At 25.5% G+C, this 26,930-nt stretch overlaps 1 protein-coding gene across 2 annotated transcripts in view; it reads right to left on the reverse strand.

The window, feature by feature from the left end:
- The window catches only part of LOC114124245 (calcium release-activated calcium channel protein 1-like), a 54,365-nt gene that overhangs the window by 7,497 nt on the left and 19,938 nt on the right, over window positions 1–26,930 (reverse strand). For both annotated transcript variants that reach the window (XM_027987434.2, XM_027987433.2), the window contains exons 2-3: window positions 6,920–7,579; window positions 1,275–1,422 (exon numbers count right to left, since the gene is read on the reverse strand). In XM_027987434.2, the coding sequence (XP_027843235.2) occupies window positions 1,275–1,422; window positions 6,920–7,432 (661 nt within the window). In that variant the 5' untranslated portion in view covers window positions 7,433–7,579. The remainder of the gene's footprint in view (window positions 1–1,274; window positions 1,423–6,919; window positions 7,580–26,930) is intronic.

Genomic DNA, 26,930 nt, shown 5'->3' on the forward strand with positions numbered 1-26,930 from the left:
AATGGGTAATGCTATCAAGGCCGTAACTGGAAAAAAAATTCGAGGGGGGGTCCAACATTTTTTTAAATATATAGATACTGAACACTTATCATTTTTATCTATAATTTACGTTAAATATTTCTACTTTTAAAAATTTCGTTGAGTTCGGACCCCTGAACCCTCTCCCCCGGTTCTGGCCTTGATTGCCATCGACTATCAAAATAATTCAATTCACGAAGTACATTACATTTTTGTAATTGATATATTTTACTCTTGCATTTAATTACACTCCAGTCCATATAGCTACTATTTTTAATTTTAATATACATATTTATATTTTTCATTTATAGAGAATGATATTTAATATTTTATGTATATATATATGTTAATAGCTAATATATAATATAATAGTAATATTGTTATCCTATATATTTTATATTATAACCTATTTTTCAGATGTGTTCTATTAGAAATGCACGAGTCGTATGACATAGCAAATTTGTGCTCAGCAGTTCCAAATTTGCGTACCTAGTCCCTTTTAATAAGAGTGAATTGATCTATTGACTATTATTCAACTTAAAGATAAAACATTATTTATGTTTTACATGGGTCATGGATTTTACGATATTTTAACTTTTAAATAGGATATGATATTATGTAATATATTAGGTATAATTTAAAAATTCTCATGATTCGCTTATAAATTAAAATATCATAACAAATCTAAATAAAACATAAATAATATTTTTATCTTTAAGTTTAATAATAGGTTAATTTTCTCTATTAATAAATGTACTAAACTAAATTGGAACTGATAAACATAGATTTGGTATGTTTTATGTATTTAAGATGCGGTTTAGCGTCCTCATAAGATTAAGCTTAATTAATAAATAAAATCAGGTGAAATAATAACAGCCATAATTATATAATTGTATAGTATATAAAAACGTACCTGTATAATACTCAAAAAATATTTCTACTCAGCATTCTATATAATATCTAATATATTTTATTAAAATAACCATATAATTTATAAACAATCACTCATGTAGTCAGGATTTTATTATTTATATTTTTATTAGAGGGGAGTGTCTAAATAATTTAATTTCGATTGCAATTTTTTTCTTTTATTTTTTTTTTACCCATGATATGTGCATGTAAAAAATGATTTTACGTTTAAACTCATATTAAATATTATTGCAATTATTACTCGTATAATATTATACACTTAATAATGTGTTAAACAAAAAAAAACTAGGATATGGATTTTTAAAAGCTTTTTTAATGTCACTCACCTGTCCATAGTGAAGGAGATCCTTTTGGGTAGCTGCTAATGGTCGGTGACCTTTCTCTTCCGAGACTGTGGTCACTTCCCGACGACGAATACAACACCACGCCCTGTTGATTTTGTGGTCGATGTTTGGACGTCTGACCTGCAACCTCCTGTGTATGAAAAAAAGAGCACAATTAAACGGCATGCATTTTTTAATCCAGTTATAGTATAACGGTCGACATGACATTTACCAAAGACAATGACCCGGGCATGTTGTTGGCTTATTCGTTAATTTTTATATAGGTATTATTATGATTATTATTTCTTTACATATTGTCGTTAAGTAAGCCGATCTACGAGATCGTGAATAACATTCAACGGCAATAAGACGAATGACGCGACGTGTCGGGTATATTATATTTTTATAGTTTTCTGCATAGTTTGCAATGAAAATTAAACTCTCGTGGTTTGACTTGTATAGCAGCTCACATATACCATGGTTAACTATGGATAGACTACTGTCCACTCTGGTCGCAATGTATCGTTATAATAACATAGGACCACGTCGTAATAAGACTTCCTGGATCGTAAAATGCTTGGAAATATTTCATATAGTCTTAAGGTGAACTATACGTTGGTAGTAGGTATAAATGCGACCGTGAGCTGTGCGACAAAATGATATTTTGACGGAAATTCGAATACCATCGCGACTAGTTCTCCTCGGCTCGTCGTTCATCGCCGACGAATGTTGGATTTCGTCCATAAAATAATGTAATAATTATTTTGTTATTATTCTTACAGTCAGTATACAGATAGGTGGTACTCGAAAATAATATACAATAAATATATTAACGATGTTATTATAAATAAAAATTACCCATAAGTAGGTACCTATATAATGTTAATGACGATTTAATATCACAACGGTGTCGGGCGTTGTTATTAACAATAATTAATATTAGATATGTATACGCTCACTGATCGTGGTAATAATATTACATATTATACTGTAGCCGGATGATGACGAGGAGGTGGAGTAGAAGGACGACCTGCTATTGAACTGTCAAACCAAAATTAAATCTGTTAGATATTTTATCGCGTGTTTATTACGATACCTGTGCCGGGATCGAAGACACATATTTTAAGACGTCGTCTCTACATCTCTAAACATAACATCAGTGAAGCACTCATCCTTTTACTCGACTCCACGTGCCAATAGAGCTAGCTATACCGATATGCATATCATTTCTTACCACAAAAACGTTACGACACCCATAAAGTAAACGTTTTAATGGGTTTTTATAACATTTCATATAATATAACTACTATATTATATTATACATGGCCGAGTTATGGTGTAATATAATTATTATTATTTTCAATACAATTTCCGGTATATTATAATGGGATATTAAAACAGTAAAGTATATGCAACTTATTATAATAATAGTACCGAGTCAACAATTTGATAAAATTGTAAGGCTGCAATGGCAAAATAAAAGTGCTTTGTTTAAAATAATATTGTTGTTTATCACAAACCGCATGTAGGCTTTTATCACAAAAAAAAAGAAAAGAAGGTTAAATGAAAAATACATTCATCACTCCGTTCAGAATCTAATAAAACCTGTGTCAACACTTCACTAATGCGTGTAAATGAGTAATAGGTATGTATACATATTATTTTATTGTATTTTGAATATCGCTTGAATATTAATTGCGTTTATTTCTCTTTGAAAGTTGTAAAATATAATATTAATTTAAAAAACTGTATTTTTTTAACAACTTTATTTTGTTTTACGAACTTCTATAAAAAAAATATTGTCATTATCATACATAGTTCTATAAATAATACATATATACAATTGATTTATATATTCTAATCTATGGATGGTTTTTATCTTTTCATTAACAGAATACATATTGACACTAACTCTATGCACTCGAGTCGTAAATAATTCGTGGCAAATAAGAATAAGGAAAAGCAATAATATTTTTATTTTGTTTTATAGTAATTATATAGTTTGTTCTTTTGCGAAAACATAATAATAAATGATTATTGTCTCTATGTATACAAAAAAAGGATTGCTGTTTTTGTTTCCTGGTGGAACGTGGGAAAATCCATGATGAGTATTTGAATTTTAGGAAATTATGTGTTCTATGCTTATTGAGATGGAAAGTTATAATATCTGATAAACATTTTCATTATAATTGTCAATTAAAAGCATATAAAAAGAGGTGTTCTACAAGTATATGTTATATTTTCGTTAACACTATATGACACATCATTATGTAAGCTTATTTAGAAAAACGTGACAACTAAGAACAATAAAACTAAAAATCACGAAATAAAGTAATAAATAATAATAGCTTTTTGTCCGCAAAAAAATTTTCATATCTATAAAATGTTTATACAATTTTAATCGTCATAATCATAATGTGTTAAAAAACGAAACGAAATAATGGAGTTCAAAACGATAAACAAATTATTATAAAAACTGTTCATTCTCAAAATAATAAGCAGCAATATAATATAATATTTAGATAATGGATAACTATTTATACTTAAAATTCAAATTAAGTTATATATAAAGTACCTATATATTGTAATATATTAAATTATATATTATATAGTTAATAATTATATTATATATTAAGTTTTATGAATAAAAATATCAGTAAAAAAATAACGTTGCGAACCCAATTATTGTAATATATTGGCTTCAACTTAACCCTTGATATTAAAAATTTGTGTATATTCATTATTTATTTAAATTTTAAATGATAGAAACGTAAGGATGATATTTACAACTAATTAAGTATGTACCTATAAGGTTTAATATGTATGTATATATATATAATATATATATACATATATATAGAACAAAACCGAACTGTGTTTAACGTGAACAATAACTGCGAGCTTCAGGACATACTGAATTCTACAAAGTGATTATCCAAGCATGATCACTCCCGTTTTTCCTTTAATAATATGCATTATTTAAATTATGATTTCCAAAATTATTAAGTATACTTTTTAAGACCTATTTTAAAACTCTTAGATTTTTTATACCATTTAAGAAATTTGTTTAATAGCGATACAAACTCCTCTTATTTTTAAAATTTGAACAAGTAACAAGCTGGGAAACCAACCACACAAATTTAAATTGTAATGCACATAAACATTGATATATGTAGAAGATAATATAGTATAATATAGAAAATCTAAGGAATATAACTTCTGAAAGTATTTTCTTGATTTTACTTTTGATTACAAATATGCATACTCAATCTTCAGGGTAGATGAAAATGTATAGTCCATATACCCCATAAAAGGCGTTTACCTAGTTTCTGATATTTTTGTTGATCACTGGTCCCGAAAAATTAAAACTAAATATTCTATTGTTTATAATAGTTAAAAGAACACTAGCGCTTGTGCGTTTGAAAGATTAAACATAGTAGTTGAACTGTAAAGTATTTTTTCTACCCTCTCTCTTTATCTTTTTATTTTTGGCAGCCGATTTTGCAAGTTACGTGACGTTTCCAACAATGAAAACAGTCAAGGTACTACTATATATATATCCGCATATTATACCCGTTAACACGATTCCTCTTAGGTCTTTTAAAAAAAAAAAGGAAGTAGGAAGTAGCCTCCACGGTAACTATTTACGCGTCTTTCCAACGATCGCTAGTTGGTTTTTTAGGTTTTAACTTCACTTTCATTAATCAGACAAATGGATACCATTTCCGGAATGAGTATCCTTCAATGCACTGCGGTAATATGAAGATCGACCCGAAATCGTATTTATATTTACGTGCTTATAGACCTTAGGGGTGGGTAAAGAAATGAAAAAATTAGGAGTGTGCTAGTATGAGGTTGTCAAGACTTCGTTGTATTGAAAAGTGATAAACCATAATTATATATGCGTGTTTATACAATATTGTATGAGTTTTAAATTAATATATAGTTAACTTTTATAAAATAACTAAATTAATAATATAATGGTATATTTGAAAGTTTTAAAATATATAATACATTTACTTACTTCCCCCCCCCCCCAAAAAAAAAAAGTCCACGCTAACTTAATATTCAATAATATATTCCCTTCTCTGTTCTGTTGAGAATTTGAGATATAAAAAAAAGGCTATAAAATAATAATAATAGACCGAGAAGCTTGTCGCCTGTCAAATATATTATTTTTAATACACTTGCATAGTAATATAAAACTGCAGTTGCATTAGTTGCAATAAATTGAATTTGTATAGTATTGTACAATATATATAGTCTATAAATTATATGTATAATATCGCATCCACATAATGTAATCGAACTTTTTAAAAAACGAATATCAATTTCATGAATTTCAATCGACTGATCAAGCCATTTTTAGATATAAGTAATGTATACAAATTGTATCTATCCATTCCTTAAAACGATAACTATTATTTTACACTATACTACTATAGGAATATATTTTTTTAATTAAATTTTAATGAAATAGTTATCAAAAAATTCAAAATATTATTTGTAATATTATTATACAAAATAATATACTAATATTAGGAAATAAGTATTCTGTGACGTATAAAATAATATAACATAGTTATATGGCATAGGTACTTATTTTAAGTCGATTGTTACGTATTATTATTTGTAACATTAATAAAAATACACATGTTTAAATACCATTGCTGTAGAAATTTATTTTATGCTATGTATTTATATATAACACTATTCCCTCATTTGTATACCTATTCAAGTATTTATATTTTATACCTAGTTTTGTAGTTTATACTTAATAAAAACAAGTAATCATTTTATGTCTATTGATATTATTAGTACATTATTTTTTTATAAATCAAAATCAGGTATAAAATGCTATTTTTCGATGAACATTTTCATAAAAAGTTTGTCGTATATTATATGTTTTAAATTAAAATGTAATTCCATTAAATAATAAACGATGGTTTCTATTTCGTGAATTTGATACAATTTGTTTGCCCGCTATAAGAATATAAAAATGTTTTTCACAGTTCATCAAAGTTTATAAAATGGATATCTATTTCATGAAAAGTTCAATTACACTGTCTATTTGTGGAAATATTTACAATAAAACCACTATCATTCAATATCTCTAAAAAGTAGACGCAGGCATTTTTAAATTCATCGGTAAAAATAAACTTTAAATATTTTATACATCGTAACTTCTTATAATAAAGGAACTCTATTATAATATTGGATATTATAAATTGGTCCCAAATTTATAATAATTTAAGTTCCATTAAGGTCATCCAACTATCAAAACTACTCGGGAACCTATTATCAAGTTACCATGAACTTAAATGGCTGGACGGCTTTAACCAATTAACTTATATAAATATTGTTTGATGTTAGTTTTAAAATATTTAACTTGAAATTAAAATTGAAACATGTAAATAAATAATTATTAATTTAGTCATCACTACTTTAATAGTTCAATATCTATCAATATAGAGCATTTTTTTTTAACTATCGTAGTAATTAATTTCTACATCGGTTGTTCGAAAAACTTATAGCTATTCTAAAGCTCACCCACCCTCCCAAATCCCTTACATGGTAATAACTCTGAAACTGCGTAAGCCTGTGTGGATCAAAATTTTAAAGCCAAAACGTATCTTTATTGCGCTTACCCGGCCAATAGTTCGTTGCGCCTGCATCGTCCTGGGACTGTCCTGGAGGTTGTGAAGTCCAAGCATTTGGCTGTTCTTAGCCAGCGCGTCGATAGCCGATTGCTGTTGCCGGATCCTCTTGGCGGTCGACCTGAACGAGTTGCGCAATTTGCTCTTGAACCCCGTTCCAACACCACCACCAGCACCAGCACCACCACCACCACCGACACGATGCACGCTCCTTTCGGCCGCCGTCGCTGCTGTTGTACTATTCGACCTGCCGTACTGTTGACGCTGCTGTTGCGCTGTTTGCTCTTTACCGGACTTCGGCACAGTCATCGTCGTTTCCTGCAGACGACGGGGCCTAGAATCTATATGTGGCATGCTCGCATGCCTTACGTTCCCGGCGACCTTTTCTGGTGGTGATCGACGATTGTTCGCTGGGTCAACCAAAGCCGCGACGACCGCAACGGTGGGTACGGTGTTCGCCGTAGTGGTGACTTCCACCGGAGTGGTGACCGCCGGTGTGGACATATCCGGCAGAAACTGCAGCTTCTGCAGCCGATATGATTTGTCGTCGTCGTTGTCGTTTCCAAAAACGTCCTTCAAGCACTATAGCTTTACACCACCGGTGATTATATATGTATAATGTTATCCACGGTTAATAGTGTAAGCGATCATCTGCAAACAAACATATTAATATATTTTTTAATTAAGCTTCGACAATTAAAATTAATATATAGGTAGGTATTAGGGATCAAGCACCATAAATTATCACAATTTGTAACCTGTTATTTTTTAAATTCCGAGCGGATTTACAATGATGAGTTTTTTTATTTTTATATTTGTATACCTCACGTCGTCTATCTGCAAATAGATCATAAATTGGATCTAGTTTGTAGTTTTAGAAGGTCATAAATAAAAATACTCAGTTCTTTAAAAATAGCAAAAAGGGAAATCTTTTACCAACCAGTATTCGACAAAACCAATTTTATTTTTTGTTGTAATTCGAAAATAAACTACTCTCTAAAAGTCATGAAAGTTGCACCAAACATTCACTTAAGTATTTACTAGATAACAGTAGACATGATAAAAATTTTAGTTTTTTTTCTAAATAAATATGATAAAATGTTTGTTTTTAGGTAAAAACCTTGAACATTTAAGCATTTAACGCAATGAAGTTCTTTTTAAGTTGTTTTTACCACATAATACATATTATATATACCTATATATCAAAATTACATAGACACAATTTTTTTTATAAGAAATTTAAACTATGAATTTTAACAAAACTAAGTGGTACACTTGACATATTTTGTATAGTAGAGTGTTTATCTACTCACCCACTTTTTTCTAGTAAAAATTGTTAGGCTAGGGTCCTTAAAAAATAGTCGCTGACTTGTAATATACGACGAGCAAAACACAAATATACAATAGAGAGAAGGATAGAAAAATAAAGCAAATCACAACAGAGAAAAAATAAACGTTATCAGACAAAGATCGATAATCGCAATTGGGTTGAGACCAAAACGACTACTAAAACTGCGTATATAATATATTTTTTTGTATAATATAACAATATATAATAGTTATAGAGTTTTGTGACGCCGTTATTATATACCAAATTTGCATTTTATAATATGAATATAATACAAACATTTTACACTCCATGCTATCGGGTAGTACATCTCGGCTGTATTACTGTAAATACAAAATGAGTAAAACGATCACCGGTTACATCATCGTATAATCTTCATGATTTTTTAAAGTTTCTTTTTTATCCAAGCAAATAGTACGTATGGTTTATGAATCACACTGTACATGTATAATCGTACTAATATAGTAATATGTTTCAGGCTTACAAGTCTACAACGATACATGCGTTGAGTAGATATACCTAAAACGTGAAACGCTTATGCGTTAAGTGTTAGATCCCACTAAATTATTAATAACTTGGTCGTATAGATAGGTATCGCGCTCGGTTGCTAACCCGGTATTATTATTTTTATTATAACGCTATAGTACGAAGACATAACAGTTTAAAATAATATATTATAATAGGTAATTAGGACTACCACTTCTAAAGAACCTTTATAAGAAGTTTCCTGTGGGCCTATGGCAAACTTTTTTTTTTCATTTATGAACTAATCATTGTTTTTAATTTATAAATTGTTGAGGATATTTTTTTTCAAAAAAATTATATGAATGCCATTTAAAGTCGAACTGTATTATTTTCTGAATTATTATAATAATAATACTATAATAAGCGTATAGTACTATAAATAAAAATATATGATAATAGATTTAGTAAAAACGAGGACATTTATGATTTTAAAATTATAGTGTTAATTGATATTTTTTCACAATAATGATTTTGTAATTTGTAAAAATTGCCCTAGTAAAATATGTAATAACTAATAAATTAAAAAAATGCATGTATTTTATATTTTATAAAAAATTGTTGGATGTAAGTATTATTATACTTTGTACATGATATAGTTTAATAACTAAGAAGCTATACGTTTTAATTTCAAATTTAATATAAACATGAACAATTGAACAATGTTCAAAAGTCAGAATTATATTATATTATAAAAGATATGTTGTGTGTGTGTGTGTGGGGGGGGGGGGGGGTGAGAAAGCTTAGTGAATCACTCAGTATGAATATTATTCTCTATATTCTCTACCTGCCTCCTGAAATCTATAAGCTTATAAATTACATTTCAAAAAGAATAAAAGTCATTCAAAAAATATATTGACTGACACAAACACGCTAGAGAGAATCGCATATAATATGTGGCTCTACATACATAACCACATAGGTGTGTGTGTATTATGATCGCATTTATAACAACATAATTTCATATAATATATAATATATAATATTTACACATAACACCGTGGTCTTATTTTATAGATTTCGAAAAACTTAAAAATAAAGACAACATTTTACCTCAAAAATCAACACACAACGAAGCTGTAAATGTGCGGTGCAAAACACTGCATAACAATGTATTATATCATGCTTACAATTTAAATGCGTCGGATTCACGGACTCACATTTTTGGCACTGAATCAATGGTTTGTCTCGTCGAATCACACATATGGGAAGTGCCTATATACACATAAATACAAGGTGATACATTTAAGTATCTACACTCATTAATTCGAAATGTTTAAACTTGACTTAGATACTTTAAAATATTTTTTTTCACATGATTTCATTTCATTTTAACATTATTCTTTTTCAATTTTTATTATCATTATAATATAAATGAATACATACATTCCTATTACTAATGAGGAATACCCATTTGTACTTTGATCTTTATGCGCACGTATTAGTAAGTAAAGTAAATAAATACTATGAAAAAATACTTTGTTTCGGAGTATAAAATTAAAAAATAAGTATTGTTTTTATTAAAAAAAAATAATAAAAACTTAAATTATAATTTTTTTTTCAAAAATATTGTTTACAATGACACCAAATTATGTGAAAAATATTATTAATAAAAAATTAGAATTTTTTGAAATAATAAATGTACAGATTTAAAAGGGATCACCTTGTACACACATATAAATAGACCTTTAGGTAGTTTTTTTAGTTTTTAAAAGTGAATAAGGTGGAGCTATATCGTAACAATAATTTTATAAAGCGGAATTCTAATAAATAGTAGCGTATTTTCAAAATTTTTCTGGAGAGCCATAGTTTATACAAACTAAATAATTTATATAAACTATGATAACTTTGATAACTTTACTATATACCTATTACCTTTATTACACATTAATACATTATCTTTAGTCGTAACTTGAAAACCGTCGTCATAATACACAGAATACTAATTTCTATACTTATATACTGCAGAAATATCTATCGGTTTTTTCCTCTGGGGGGAGCAGTACCCCTGGACCGGCTGGACCCCCCCCCCCCATAAATACGTCACTGATAATAAACCTACTATATAATGTATATTACTATAAAACTATGTATATTAGTATAAAAATAATCAATTAAAGTTGAATATTTTAATAAAAAAAAAAAATAAAATAAAATAATAGCTCAAAAAAATTCTATAGTAAAAAATAATATTTTTATAAAAGCATTTATTAATAATTTCTATTACAATAATGGTACTATTTCTAATTCATTTTTGCTTTATCATATAAAAAATACGGCGTATTATCACCATCACCAATAAATACGACACTTATTAAGTGCTTTACCTTTTATATCGGTAACACCTATCAATTATCGATGAATGTCTACAATGTATCTGAATTATGTCGGATGGTATTATTATATCAGTTTACCAATGTAAGACAGTTGAAAACAACATTTTATTTTTGAAATATATTTACTAAGAAAATTATAAAAATTTTAAACATAATTCCGTTTGCACTTAACTGTATATTTTATATCAAATACAAATTTAAATCGATAGGTAATATATTATACTCAAACATTAGGAACGCCCCCCAAATTAAATGTCACCCGTAAATATATTTACATCAAAATATACCATTGAGCCATCCATTACTTTACAAGAAACAGTGATGTGTATGATCTGTACACTGTAACGTTAATCTTTTTATAATATTATTTTATCTCGATCATATTTCGTATTTTGTCTTCTGCATGAAACTCTTAAGATATATCATACTAACCGTAAATATTTGCGTTTAATTTCGTGACAAAAATACAACGGAAGTCTTCTATAGAGAAATTTACAACATGACTGAAAATCAATATTTTTTTCACGACTGAGGTGACTTCAAAAGTTCTGTCTTTAAGTTGAGTATTGCAAAATCACAAACGATGTCAAGATGACAAATCTCATTTTAACGACACTAGAACATACGTTAAAATGATAACAAATAATAATAAATTATATATTTTTTAAACGTTGAGATGACAGGATAAACAAGTTTCACAAGAATTAACAAAAACTTTGCTGAGCACCACTTATAAGAAAACATTTATTTAACGGTTAATAATATAGGTTACAAATTCTGATTTTGTGATAACAAAGTATCACAAATTGGTTAATTTTCATAATTATTCAATTTTTATGAAATTATTTAATCAATTCACACAAAAAAAAGATCAATTAAACACTTATTGTTGTAATAAAATTTGCATAATTATTCAAGTAGCTATATTAAACTATAAATGTATATTTATATATTTTTCAAGTCATTAAAAAATCGTAACCTTCAGTGTTAGAATGCTACATAAGTTATACTCGTAGAAGATAATATATAATTTATTTATTGTTCCATTATTAATAATAATTCTATATTTTAATTCCAAAAAGGCACCAATATGGTAGAAATTCTATTGTGTTTGAATTTTTTTAGTAAAATAATTAGTTAATTAACTCTTCTAGTTTGCTATTATTTCTCAATTAAAAAAATACAAATGATTTATGTTTAATGTATAAAACCACTAAAACTAAATATTTTAAAATCATTTTTAACTATAACTTAATAGAAAACGTTTAAATTAACTAATAAAAACTTAATATACATCAACTGCAAATAAATTAAGTAGTTAAGTTTTTAAATTAATTAGAAAATTAACTAACTATTTAAGTTAAAAGATTAACTATTTCACTTAACATAACGTTTTTAACTAGTTAATTGCAACATTTGAGTATTATTATACTATATATACCTAGTACCTACATAACAAAATAAAATATATGGTTATTGTTGTATTTTTCGTAAAATTTAAAAAAATGTAGATCTACATCATAATTGCCTACACGGAACGCCGTGTTACTACCAAATAATAGTTAAGCAATACACAGGAATTGAAATCGATTTTAATTAAAGATAAAAAAATCATTAAAAATCTTCTAATAAATCAAATGTAACATAAATCATTAACAATAAACATTTTTAATATTTGATAACACTCAAAACGTATATTGAAATTAAAAATATATATATACAACCCATAATTTAAATCAACATAATAATAGTTTTATATTTTGTATAATATTTATACTTACACAAATCCATTAACAATTAGAAATTATAACTCAACAATATCCAATAAATCTCTATATTGTGCATCGATAGATAATAAATTATTATCTTATTTTACTGTATGCTGCAACACCGTGTTGTAGGCGCGGACTTTAATTATAAGACTTGAAATCGATTTCAATATTGATGCAATTGAGCAATTTGTTGAAATTTTTCTGATAAATCCAAAGTAATATGAAAATGAATTATTTTTTTCTGTGATATTCAAAATATATTTTGTAATAAATTGAAAAAATTAAAATGTTTATTATTTATACCAAAATAATAATTGTTTTTAAAAATCTACATTTAAATCAATTGAATTTTTTTTAACTGTAAATTTAAAACTCAACAATACTCAAATGATTCTATAATTTTTTTAATGACTTTTTTTAAGACTTTCAATCTAAAACTTATCGAACTATGAACAAAACACTAATGCCTTTACAATCACTCCATTTCATAATAAGAAGTGACTAAAACGTATCACAAACGATTCAAAATAATTTTCCAAACTAACATAAATTCTATAACTAAAGGATTTGCATCAAAAAATATTATCAGAAGATAATTCTGGATAAAAAAACTAAAGAGATAGTGGTGTCGTTAACTGCTTAATTAATAGTATATTAGTGCAATAATGTCCATTACCATTTTATAGTAAATAATAATTTAATTTTTTGAATAGTTTATCTAATTCTTCTTGTTTTAATAATAAATAATAAATATAATTCTATATTGTTAAGCTCATATCGAAAATTGGATAGATTTTTTAATCAGAAAAACATTGTTTTTTTAAAAAATATATAAAATAATTATAGGTATAGTGTTATCAGTTCAGTTAGTGTTATTCAGTTGGGTGTTGACCCGCAGTACGGACACATGTCGGTACGATATTCGTTCCATTATAGCGGTTTTCGATAACGAAATTTATTTTATATAATACATATTACTAATAACAATACATGAATTGCGTACACTGTGCCTATCCAATATGAGCGATAAAATATATTGTTGTAATAATAACAAATGCGCAGTGCGCCACAATTCAATTCGATTACCCCGCGCACATGGCGTATCGCTCTCAAGTACAAACTTTGATATATCGACACGCGTACACTATCATATAATCTGAAATCAGAATAATGAAGAGAAACCAAATCATTTTGTTCTGATAATTGATTTGTCGTAAAAGCTTGGTCAAGTGGGTACCGCTCTGCTATACAGTTTGGTCACTACTATTTCTGTGTTAAATTTGAATCCAATGATAGGTATATCATTGTATAAGAAAAACGATTCTGAACGGAGATGATTGGTCATTTTGTCAGCCTAAGATATATTTTCTAGGGTGGTGAAAAAGGTTGTTTATGTTTTAATGACCTGACAATTATTTAAGTTCTTTTATAATTATTGTAAGTCAAACTTATCAAAAATCTTGTATTAAATTTTCAACTCTTAGCTACTTCAAAAATATTTTTGAATTATGAGTATAACTGAAAAATAATTTGAAAATATTTATGATTTTAATAAAAAAAAAATGTGTTCTTATAACTTTTGAATCACTATAAGACTAACTTATGAGGAACTTTGTATTTTATTTTTAAGTATTTTTATTTAGGCAAAAAAATGTTATAGGTGAAATATTTTGAAAATTTAATAATGTAAAAAAAAATGCCAATCTAAATAACTAGTGAAATTTGCAAGTATTTAGGCACAACTTAGGAAAACTTATGGAAAATGTAGTGTTGAATTTTTTAACCTTAGATATAAAAACAAAAAATTTATGAATTTTTAACAACAACAAGAATTTTCTTTTGATTCACAAAAATTGAATAACTTTATTTACTTATATAAACGGTTGACATTGGATACAAAAAAAAATTATATAATTAACCGCGTTGCTATTAATGTTTTTTGAATAAAAGAAAATAATATTTAATTAATTGTTTGTTATTCAAATGCACAATAAAAAGCAATGTTCGTAAGTTTGTAGCTTATGGACTCAACAAACAATAAACCGATCTTGGCAAAAGTTTCAGAGATTATTCTTATAGAGATACCTATCGTAGGAAAGTTAAGAGAATAATTTGAACCACGTCCGAAAATATACCAAGCGCTATATCCAACCCGCTACGGTCTGATTGTTCATCTCGGAAAAATTAGTATAAAATGCATATTATGTTGTTTGTATGATACCTAGCCATAAAATCAACCCAAGTTTTTGCACTATAATGTGGTTTAACTACACTGAAACATCGAACACAACAATACACACGTATTATACTCGTATATAATAAGTGCAAGACAGCGAGGGAAATATAATGTCATGGGAGCATGCACGCACACGCACAAAAGTATAATATTTTATTAAAGTGAACAGGGTCGATCGACAAACCGTAGATGTACGTGCAAAATATCCTATCGCCATAGGTACCACTATGGTGTAATAACTGTAATACAAGGTGAATCACCAAGCCACACTCGAATAATTGTTTTATTATTAATGAAAAACTCATAGGGACCTATATATAAACTTCATTCATTAAGTTATGAACATAGAATCTTGAAAATTAATTAAATTAACTACCTACTCATTTATTTATAAATATTTTTTTCATAAGAGAATGATAATTTACCATAAAATTATGATAAAAACTACTATAATTAATTATTTTATTCATATTTAAATCAATGATATTGTGTGAAATTAACTATAAGGTACAAATGTATATTTGTACTTATCTTTAAAAATAAAATAATAAACCAATTTAGTTAATATTATTATCACCAACACAACGTATCGATTTAAAAGAATATTAGTCTTTATAATTGATGAAATCGTTAGATTAATAAAAACTGTAGTATATAAACCTATAACCTTTACCTAATACTATAATGAACTTCACTACTGGCATTATTTTAATTACAATTTTTGTTTATTACTATTTTTATAATTTAATTAGTTAGAAATAATTTATTGTATACTTTATTTAAATTATACAATTATATTAACAAGATTCATGGAGGGGAAAAATTAAATTAAAATTATAAATTTTGAACTTAATTAATATAGAAAAAATTAAATATATTCATTATCAAAACAAAGTCACATTCATATTTACATTTATATAAAATTATTAATAGCAATTAAAAAAATATTTAATTTTAACAATGTTTAATTATACATTATTTAATAATTATCATACTTAATGCAATCTCACCCCAAATTCTATGACTACGTTTTGTGGACACCGATGCGAAAAATTATTATAGGATGAAAGGTATGCAAAAGCTTTGAAAGACGTCTGCATATCAATTTACAGAAGAAGCGTATCGTTTTTATTTTAAAAAAAGTGTATATATATCTTTACGCTCCTTTGATAATAGGTACTTATAGAAAAATCAATTTATTGGAAAATATAGTCTCCGGGTGTACTTAAATATACCAAAAATCCTAATTTAAATAAATGCAGTGTTGGAGGAATTAACGGTACCTATACAGTATATTTGGTGAAACGCCCTATGTATAAACATATTGTCGTTTGATATCTATTAAAGTGCCTAGAGGCTGGAGAATTTCACTCATCCGTCATTTTTTTTATTTGGACATCGCGCAGAGAAAGGCAATTAATAACCGTAAGTAATACATTTTACATATTATATACGCGATGTTCTACGACCAGTATACTCAGCTCACTGATAAACAGTCTTCTGGAGTAGTAGAATATTTAGTATTTGTATTTTGTATTTAATTGCTTTAAACATGTGAAAAGTATTTTAACTACTGTCTTCACACATATTTGTATTTGAAAGTATTTAAGCACTTCATAATATTAAAATATAACACATTTGTATTTTTTTATTTTTTCAGTACAAAATTAAGTAGTACAAAACTATAATGATCTTAAATATAACAATTTAATGTTAAATAAGTAATTAATAATTTCAAATTAATTGTCGTATTACTTATACAATAACTAAAGAAGTATTTAAATATGCATATCAATTATTTTATTTATTTTTAAAACTATTTGAAATGCTTTTTTAATACTTTCCAAATACATGTATTTATTGTAACTATACTTAAAATATTTAAACATTGTTTTAAAAGACTGCTCGTCAATGTATCCTTACACATAGGTACATATACGCATGTCAGAATAATTTATATTACTAAAACGTATTGAAACAAACATAATTTCAATGCAAAATTATACAATGTGTTTTCAGTAAAGCTAGTAGTTATTATCACGTTTATATTATTACAAATATCATAGTATCAAAAGAATAACAAACTTTAAATACCAACTCGAGAACTATCGTGATGGTAATAAGAACATTCATTTAGAAAGTTAATAAATCAAATTTATCTTATGACTAATGTATCGGTACACCGGCTGTGCGTATATATTATAATTTATATGTACGTATATGTACATTGTACATATGTAGTCACTTGACATATATGTTATATAAATGCGTAAAATTTAATAATTCGATATCGAAGACGACGTTATTTAAATGTTAATATTTTGTATCTTAAAAATAAATAAATATAATAATATGGTAGATATGTATAGACTATAAAGTAAATGTGTAGCTATCAGTTATTACAAAGACTATAGGGACTGTATATTATGCCCTCAACAATTTGCAAGTCTTAAAATCGCTTAAAATATATAATGTGCATTATAAAAACCCGATGACTGTGTATAACATTTAAAAAAAATGTTAATAATATTTTATTACTCTCTATCATATTTATGGGGAAATTATTACTAGAAAGTTCTGAAGTATAGTAAATACATAGTGGAATACACTCTCTTTAACGAATTACCGACGAAAACCAATTTTATTTGGTACTTACCTATAATTATAATAACATTTCAATTTTCGATATTCAAAACTACAAATTCTATTGAAGTAAAAAATAATTTATAATGTATAATATTACATCGATGATAAATTAAAAATCAAATTCTTTGTGATTATTATATGTCATAAAGATCACTACAAAAAATAAGAGAATTATTGAATATTTACAAAAAATATTAATAATAATATTATAATACCCATAAAATAAAATAAACTGGAATTGAACATGGTATAATAGTAACCACAAACTTTGTATTAAAATGTCAAGTGTAAATACTAAAAAATACAAATAATTGTAAACATTAAAAGAAAAATAACCCAACCATAAATATATAGTGTTATAAAATTATATTTCAAAACGATATATCAACATAAAATCATAAATACAGTGAATAAAAATAATTTTAATGTTAAAAAAATATAAATTCAAAATATTTAGAGCAACTTATATATTAATAAGATATAGGTACGTTGATATTTATAAACTTGAATATTAATATAATGTAATTTTGAATTTTAAACTAAAAGTATTGTTCATAATTCTTTAAATTTCAAATTAATATATCTGAAAATTATAGGTGAATTGACAAGTATTATAACTTAAAATACAACTATAAAAATTAAACTATCCAATTAGAAATGTCTAGAATTACATATCTATAATAAAATGAATATATTATATATATTTAATATTTATATTTTATTTTATAACAAAAAATCCGCGTACCGTAAAATTAGCAATTTGTTAGTTATTTTTTCGATATTTTTTCTAAAACTACTAGGTAAACGTTTTCTCTCCATAGCGATTCTGTATTTAATTTCCAGTCAATATAATAAATAGATAATGACGTACTGTCATGGTCGAGCACTCCTCTATTCGAAAAATTGATAACAGACCAAACAAAAAGAACACTTATCCTTGTAATACCAAATATAAATTCCTCGCGCCGCTTATAGAATCTAAATGAGTTGAATAAGTACAGTACGTATTTATTACACTTTAATTACCTGCTATACATGCATATAACTGCGCAGACGCTGTGCAAATTTCAATTCATGAACGACGAAAAAAATTGTTTTACTATACTATCTAAGAATAGAAAAATGACGTAATTTTTCCATTAAATCGTTCTTGGTTAGAAATTCCAAACCTACTCTTAACTTATTTTGATATATATACTGGGTGGACCATTTAAGATAAGACACTTATCATCTCAAAAACTATAGTAATTTTTGAAAACATTTTTTTATTGAATTTGAAGTCTTTAAACCAACATATTTTTTAATTTTTTGTTACATAAAATCAAATGTTTACCAAATGGTTTATTATATGTATTTATGGCTTAGATTAAAGAAATGGAATAGTACAGTGATATTCCATAAAAGATTGTGGTACAGCTCCACTCATCTACACTTAAAATAGGTAGGTTCTTATAAGTTATAACTAATAAATGATTTATCCAACATTTTCACCAAAGAATAATCTGCTTCGAAGTAATAAATTTAAAATTTATATTGTCATTCGAAAAAGCAAAAAAAAAATACGATACAACTGATAATATATATTTTTTAAAAAAAAAAAATTTATTAATGACTTAAAATTATGTAAAAGATATTTTTTCAAAAACGTTGTTTTTTTAAAACAATGAATGTTGTGTTGAATGAGATTACCCTATATAGTGTATATTATACATGATTATGTACTGTGTATGAACACTGCAGCAGTGAACTATAACACGACATTGATAATATATTCCACATTTTATTATGTTCAAGAATAAAAATAAAATGTGAATTATTACTTATAAAGTTTTAATATTTTACCGGGTAGTGTTAAGTGTTGTATATTAAAATTAAATCAATAATTATTTTGATTGATAAAATATACATCAAGGATGGAAAAGACAATGATATTTTATAGTTCGCAGTTAAGTATGTTTTTTTTTCAATAACATAATAGGTAATTTGAATACATTAGTTTTTAAGTTTAAAATTAAATTAATAAAATATCTTTAATCTAATTTAATAATAATTAAGTTGATTTTCAAAAAAAAAAAAAATGTTCATAAATAGGTAGTATATTAAAATAAATAATGGTAGATTTAACAGCAGTTATAGTTAACAAATTCCAATGCAGCCATTGTTTTATTTTTGGGCCCGCCAAAATTACAGCAAAAGGATTTTTCAAGCTTGTGAACTTTGTCACAACTCATGGATAAGTTTTGTACTTGGCCTTTCTTATAATTATTCCGATTATCGTCTCGGTTTCAAATCCATTACTTATTTTTTTAATAATAAACATTTAAAGAAAAATTCAATACCTACAATAAAATCGGATGGAAAATATGATGTAAACAAAAAATATTTATCTGAAAAAAGCATGAAAATTCAAAATGAAATAATCTGATATACTACATTGCTACTATACAATTTTTTTTTTACTCAAGAAGGTTATCTTATCTTCTGGTCTCCACACTATACTAATAAATTCTGTCCAAAATTACTATAATTTATAACTTGATTACATTAATAAAAATAATAAGTCCTTCCATATTTTTTTTTTAAATGATATTTTGCAGTTATAATAATACGCATTGTAATCGGAAGTATAATTTTTTTATTTTTATTGTTTTGTATAACATTACTTACATAAAATATTAAAACCGGTGACAAAAGTAAATATAAATACAATTCAAATTCTAAATAATTATACTGAGCTATTTATAAATATATTTAAGTTTTTTTTATCAGTTATCCTTATCTCATATTACCTACTACGTCAAACATTTTGTAGTTTTTTAATTGTTAATTACAATTAGGTAGGTATCTGAGTTATCTCGGTTTGGAAACGCTTAAAAAAATATTTAATTTCATACCAGAATTAATATGGTGATTATAATTATCATTTGCATAGGTACTGTGCTTGATAATTATACGTTATTAAATATTTTTAGGTAGTACCTATACTATTAAAACTTAGTCACCATAATTTAATATCATCGATAATTATTTTTGTCGTTTATAATGAGTGAGGAGGTACTTGTATTCGTAATTACTATTGTAATTCATCGATTGAAAATATGTTTTATACAATGATTATTCAATTAACTAATTGGCAGTACTTAATATAAAAAAATTATGAATTTAAATGGAATTATCTAAATTAACTTATATTTGTGCATATTAAACAATAATCGTATATAACAATATATTATATTATTTATTAATTGCATGTTGGTGTACGTATAATTGAACGTAGCACGGATATAAACTTTTGCCAAGTAATATCACGATTTAGCCGGTAAAATCTTCAAATTAGATGATTATATTATAATATTTATAATACAATGCTTAATTTATACTATATATTTCTGGAACCTAAAATAACCTTTTTTTTTAATAAATTTAAATAAAAATATAAAATAAATATATAATCATAATAATATAGGTAATGATAGTTGATTTTACAATGTTTCAACAAATATTATCTATTGCATGACGTATGCTTGCGTACGTAAATCGTGTAATAAAGAAATAATTTCCGAGTGTGCGCGCGAGTCACATTAGTAACCTATAATTACCAACAACTCAAATAGTAGGTATGTAGATACCTTTATGAGCTTATGTGTTTTTTAAACATATACATTTTTGGTAACATTTTATTTCCACACAATTTGAAGTTTTATTACTATAAAACAACTACAGTTTTATAAAAAATGATATCATATACTCATAAATTATATAAAAACATATTATGTTTTCAACTTCTTAAAGTGACAATACATACATTTTCAACTTAATATTCTTGAGAATAACATTTTTTCTTAAAATTTCAATGCCGAAAAATCGAATATTAAATAACTAAATTATTATTTAAAATCACTTAAAATATTATTGAGTAGAGCCCGGTGAACCGTGCAAAACTGTGGAGCACTACTCCCCTTATAAAATTCTTATAACTCATAACTTATTTGGTAATGGTTTGAATTTGAATTTTGTTCATTTTAAATTTTTAGAAAAATACTTTGCTCCGGAATATATGAAATTTAAAATAATAGGTATGAGTTTTCATTTAAATAAATAAAACTTGAAAGATGATAACTGTAAACAATATTATAATGACTTAAAATTATGTAAGAAAAAATTGTTTTCAAAAACTTATAGGTAAATTAACCAAGAAAATGACTGTTAAATGTTAAAATATAATCTAACCTTGTGTCATTATTTTAAGCAACGGCCAATACAGCTCTGACGTAGCCACAGAAGATGTGTATAGGTTACACTTTACGAGAACAATACGGTTAGAACAAAAAAAAATTCTCCGTGCAAGTCATCCCAGTACAATATAAAAACGTATCCGCCACTCTCGCGCACGTTATCCTTTCTTGTATTATATCCTCATAAAATAATTTAATTGCATTGTTTCCCTCCTACTTTAACCTTCAGGTCGTTATCGTTCATTTATTAGAAAATTAATATTTTCGATATTATGTACCAGCAACCTATATAGTATATAGAATACAGGGTGATTCACTAATCACGTTCACCCCTATTTTTAATTTAATAATGAATTTATTTAAATTCTTAAATATATTTAAAGATCATATTTTCTAATTTTTGAAATATTTCGAAATATTTAAGAAGTGTTTAGTGATAATATGAATTTATATTTATAAATGAAAATCCTCTTTTTTTGTAAATTATTTATTGGATATTTGTTTTTTGAAATATTGGTGTTTGGTGTATCTTATTCAAAATTTAAACGAGTAGTTATTAAAACGATTTTGCTAAAGATAATAGCTTTAAAAATAGTTTTATAAAAATATATAAAATATTGGATCTAGTATTTATTATACTTCTACTATTTTTATAAATTAAAAATGTTCATTGATTAATTACTAAAATTTTCAAATCATTACAACTTCCATATCTTTTATGCACATTATCATAAACGCATTATAATTAGTAGGTACATTAAGTTAGATAACTCATATACCCATTTTTTATATATTATTACTCTATAAAATCATATTATTCTGTAATCGTTTTTAACACATTCGTATAGATATATTCATAAAATATACAAACAATGAATAGCTATAATATAATATATATATAATACATTAAGAACATTTTTTTTTTTTTTTAGAATTTAGATTTTTTTTTTAATAATTTTATTTATACAAATAATGGAGAGGCTTGAAGAAATTTAAAACTTTTCTAAAAAAAAAACTGAGTCAAGTTCCTTTATATCAAGTCCCTATTGATTAAGGGTACTTATTTGAAAAATGGGAGGTCAAAGCACACCTAAGCGCTTCTCCCAACCCTCAATTGCACCTATACTTATTTCATTGGGTGGTAAATAGATCTACAAATTTAAACTAATTATTAAGTCCAGAATTACTGCTATGTTATTTTTAAAAAAATAACTCTTTAAGATTAGCTTAAACTAGCATTGTTCTAAATTAATTAATAGTCAAATCCGTAACTGAAAACAAATTCCGGAGGAAGTTCAAATTGTTTTAATATAGTTACTGTACAGTGTACACTCAAAATATAATACGTAGTTAATCATCAATATTAACTAACCTTGACTACAGAGTTTTGAAGCACTTTCTCAAAATATAAATATAATATAGAGTAAGCACTTGTACATTTTTACAAATCTACCGTAAATATTTCTTATTCAAATCTATTGTATCTATTAAAATCTTCAACCAAACGCATTGACATTTTTACGCGAGTAAAATAACAATTCGCTCAAACATTCAAACATAAAATAATTTTAGCATGAATCTTAATTTTCTATTATATATTTATATATATATATATATATGATTTGCATAATTGTTTATTAATTTTGAAAATAAATTAAAAACAAATATATAATATTATATCTATTAGAAAACATTACTTAAATGAGTCAAATATATTAAATTACTTAAAATATAGGTATACCTATTATTATTCAACAGCATAGGAAAATGGAAAATAAAATATTTAAATATTACAATATAATATATAATGTTTACAATATTTATTTTATACGACTACTTATCTAGTTTTAATATTATAAATCATATTCTTATTATAATTAAGTAATAAATAACAGTACTTTCGTTAACTATTTCATTATTCTTATTTTAATAGTTACCTAATTTTGTAATGACAACTTGTTTTAAATAATACATTTTATAATTACTAAGCCCATCTGCAGTTATCGAAGTCAAAGTCCATTTACGTATTTTTTTAAGCACTCGTATAAGATATACATTATACATAATAGGTACACATAATAAAAATAACACAATTAAGAAATTAATTTACGTAAAGTTTTAGATTGTAGTTATTGATAATATCAGTGTTTATTTAGACATACATTTTACTTAGATTATACAAGTATAAACTATTATAGACACCATAATATAAAATGCTTAGCTCTGAATTGCCATAGATATTTAAAAATGAATTTTTTCTCTCAAAATATAAATAAATACAACTTGCATAAGTAAAAATGGATCATTTATTTTTTTTTGTAAACAAAAAAGTTTGTTATACAATGAAAAAAAAACAATTATATAGTATATAAGAGTAACTCTGAAAATTTTAATTTTTGATAGTTGTGATATTTCAACCAAGGACACATAAAATATGTTTATCATTGTTGGAACAATAATAATTAGAACGCTTAAACCTTAAGAAAAATAATATGAAATCGTAAATACTTTGAAGCACTATAATTATAATAGTATGTATATGAATAAATAAATTAAAATTTTCATTATCATAATTACACATCATATTCCTATTTGTAGATAATATATAGGTATTTCTGACTGAAGTATAGGGTATAGACACCCAGTATAAACATTCAAAGCATAATATCATATTTTATGTATTAAATATTAGCTATCTATAATATATTTTTAAACTTATAATACAATAATAAATAATATACAATACATGGTATGGAAAATGTATAGTAATTCATCAATTGAGAACGGCTGGGCAGATTTGGCTTAATTTTTTTTTTCAGTTATTCCTAATTACTAGGAGAAAGTTTTTACGAAAGAAAATTTTAGGAAAACCCAATTTTTATAGATGCTAAAACAGGGATTTTGAGATTTATGATGGAAGTTTTTGTTTATAAATGGTTGCTATAATTGCTATTAGTTTTTAATAATAATAAGTTGTAATAATTAAGTGGTAAATGTGTCAATGCTTAAGTCCAAAAACCACTAAATACTGCTCGCATAATCATAAGAGAGTTTTTCACGACAACGTCAAGCTGAATGGCTATAATTTAACCTGACTAACTCGGTGACTGATAAACGTATAGCCTGAAAAATGATAGATCGATACTTGCAATTTACACAGTAAATTAGTATCACAAATTTAGTGTGCAATAAGAAAACATTTTAAAGTGGTGCCTACACAAGTTTTTTAAGATTCAAAGCGGTCAATGAAGATGTTTAAGTTTTGAACACCATTAAATCGATTATTAAATGACAAATTAAACAATATTTGAATCATATTATTGAATTGGCAACGAAGTGGAGTCAGATTATATAGTACCTAAAATATAAACAATTGACATAATGATATTTTTAAAATAACATTTTCACCGGCAAAAAAGTGATTATTAGTTATTATAGTTATATTTTTATATGTCTACCCCCTCAAGTTGAATGTAGCAAACTAACAACAACAATCACACAAAATTTTACATAATATAGACATTCACATGAATACTTCTATTGAGTTCTACATTACTTAATGATTTTGTACATTTTTATTATTAATTATTGTTCAAGTACCTATAACAACTGATAATATTATAATACTATGTAATAATACAATATTTTCCAAATATAACGATATAGGTCATTTGTATGATTTTTTTGGTGTATAAAAATTAAAGCAAATAGGAAGGTAAATTGGTAAACAATATAAATCACTGTGCAAAAACATGGAGGAAATGAATATCTCAAGTTTAAGATGTTGTAGTAGGTTAAGTTCTTCTACCGCACTTAGGAACATGACATGTTATTACAATCTGTATGTCGGAAAAAATTAGACAAAATATACAATTTATACTGCATATGACACTTCATGATAAAAATTACTCTACATGTTAACAAATAAATATTTTTGAAGCTTACTATGAACTAACAAATAAACAAACACACAAATGAACGAATTACAATCATAACCAATATTAATCAAATACGATTTTACTATTGTACTATCGTACAATTTATAACGAAAAGCTTTAATTGATAATAATTAATAAGACATTAAATGCAGTTACAATAATAATTATCACTATAACAAAAATCATGTAACAATAATAATATAATATTATTATTAATAATTATAATATAATGTCCTCCGAACGCGTTTGAATGTGATGAGTAAATGCTTCGTGTTCTTGGACTGAATTACTCCAAGACCGATCGCGCCGTGAACACCATATAATATTATTATACAATAAGTTCCGAAAAAAAGAAACATATCCTTGAAAAGGGTCTGATAAAAACTTACAAATTTCGATACTTACACATTACACCTAATGGCTAATGCACAGTATGATAATATGAGACAATGCGCGTATACAGAACAATTGCATTTTTGTCGTTGATTAAAACGCACAGGAACTACAGGGATTGGAATCACAATTACGCGGTCAACGAAATAATGATAATATATTATATAGTATCCATATATTTTTAAGATCGAAGAAAATTTATTTTTATTTTATCTAATTAAATTAATGTCTAATCCATCAATAAAAATACATTTAAATAAATCTATAATAATTTCATACAAATGAAAGAAACCCTAGAAATATGTGTAATACAATTTTTATATTTAAATTCATTAAAGACCATGAAACTCATTTTGGTATAAATTAGCTATTTTTTGAATGAACAGAAAAATATGCAACAACTTATCTAAAACTTAACTAATCACAATTCAAGTAATTATGTGATTGGTAAAATTCAGTTATTTTTATGTAATAATAGTAATTATAAATATATACATATCTTAATCGTTTATTTTTTATTTTATTTTTTAAAAAAATCAATATTTTTACATTTTTGATATAGTTATTTTAATTATT

The sequence above is a fragment of the Aphis gossypii genome, chromosome 1, assembly GCF_020184175.1.
Source record: "Aphis gossypii isolate Hap1 chromosome 1, ASM2018417v2, whole genome shotgun sequence".
Classification (NCBI taxonomy): Eukaryota; Metazoa; Arthropoda; class Insecta; order Hemiptera; family Aphididae; genus Aphis; species Aphis gossypii.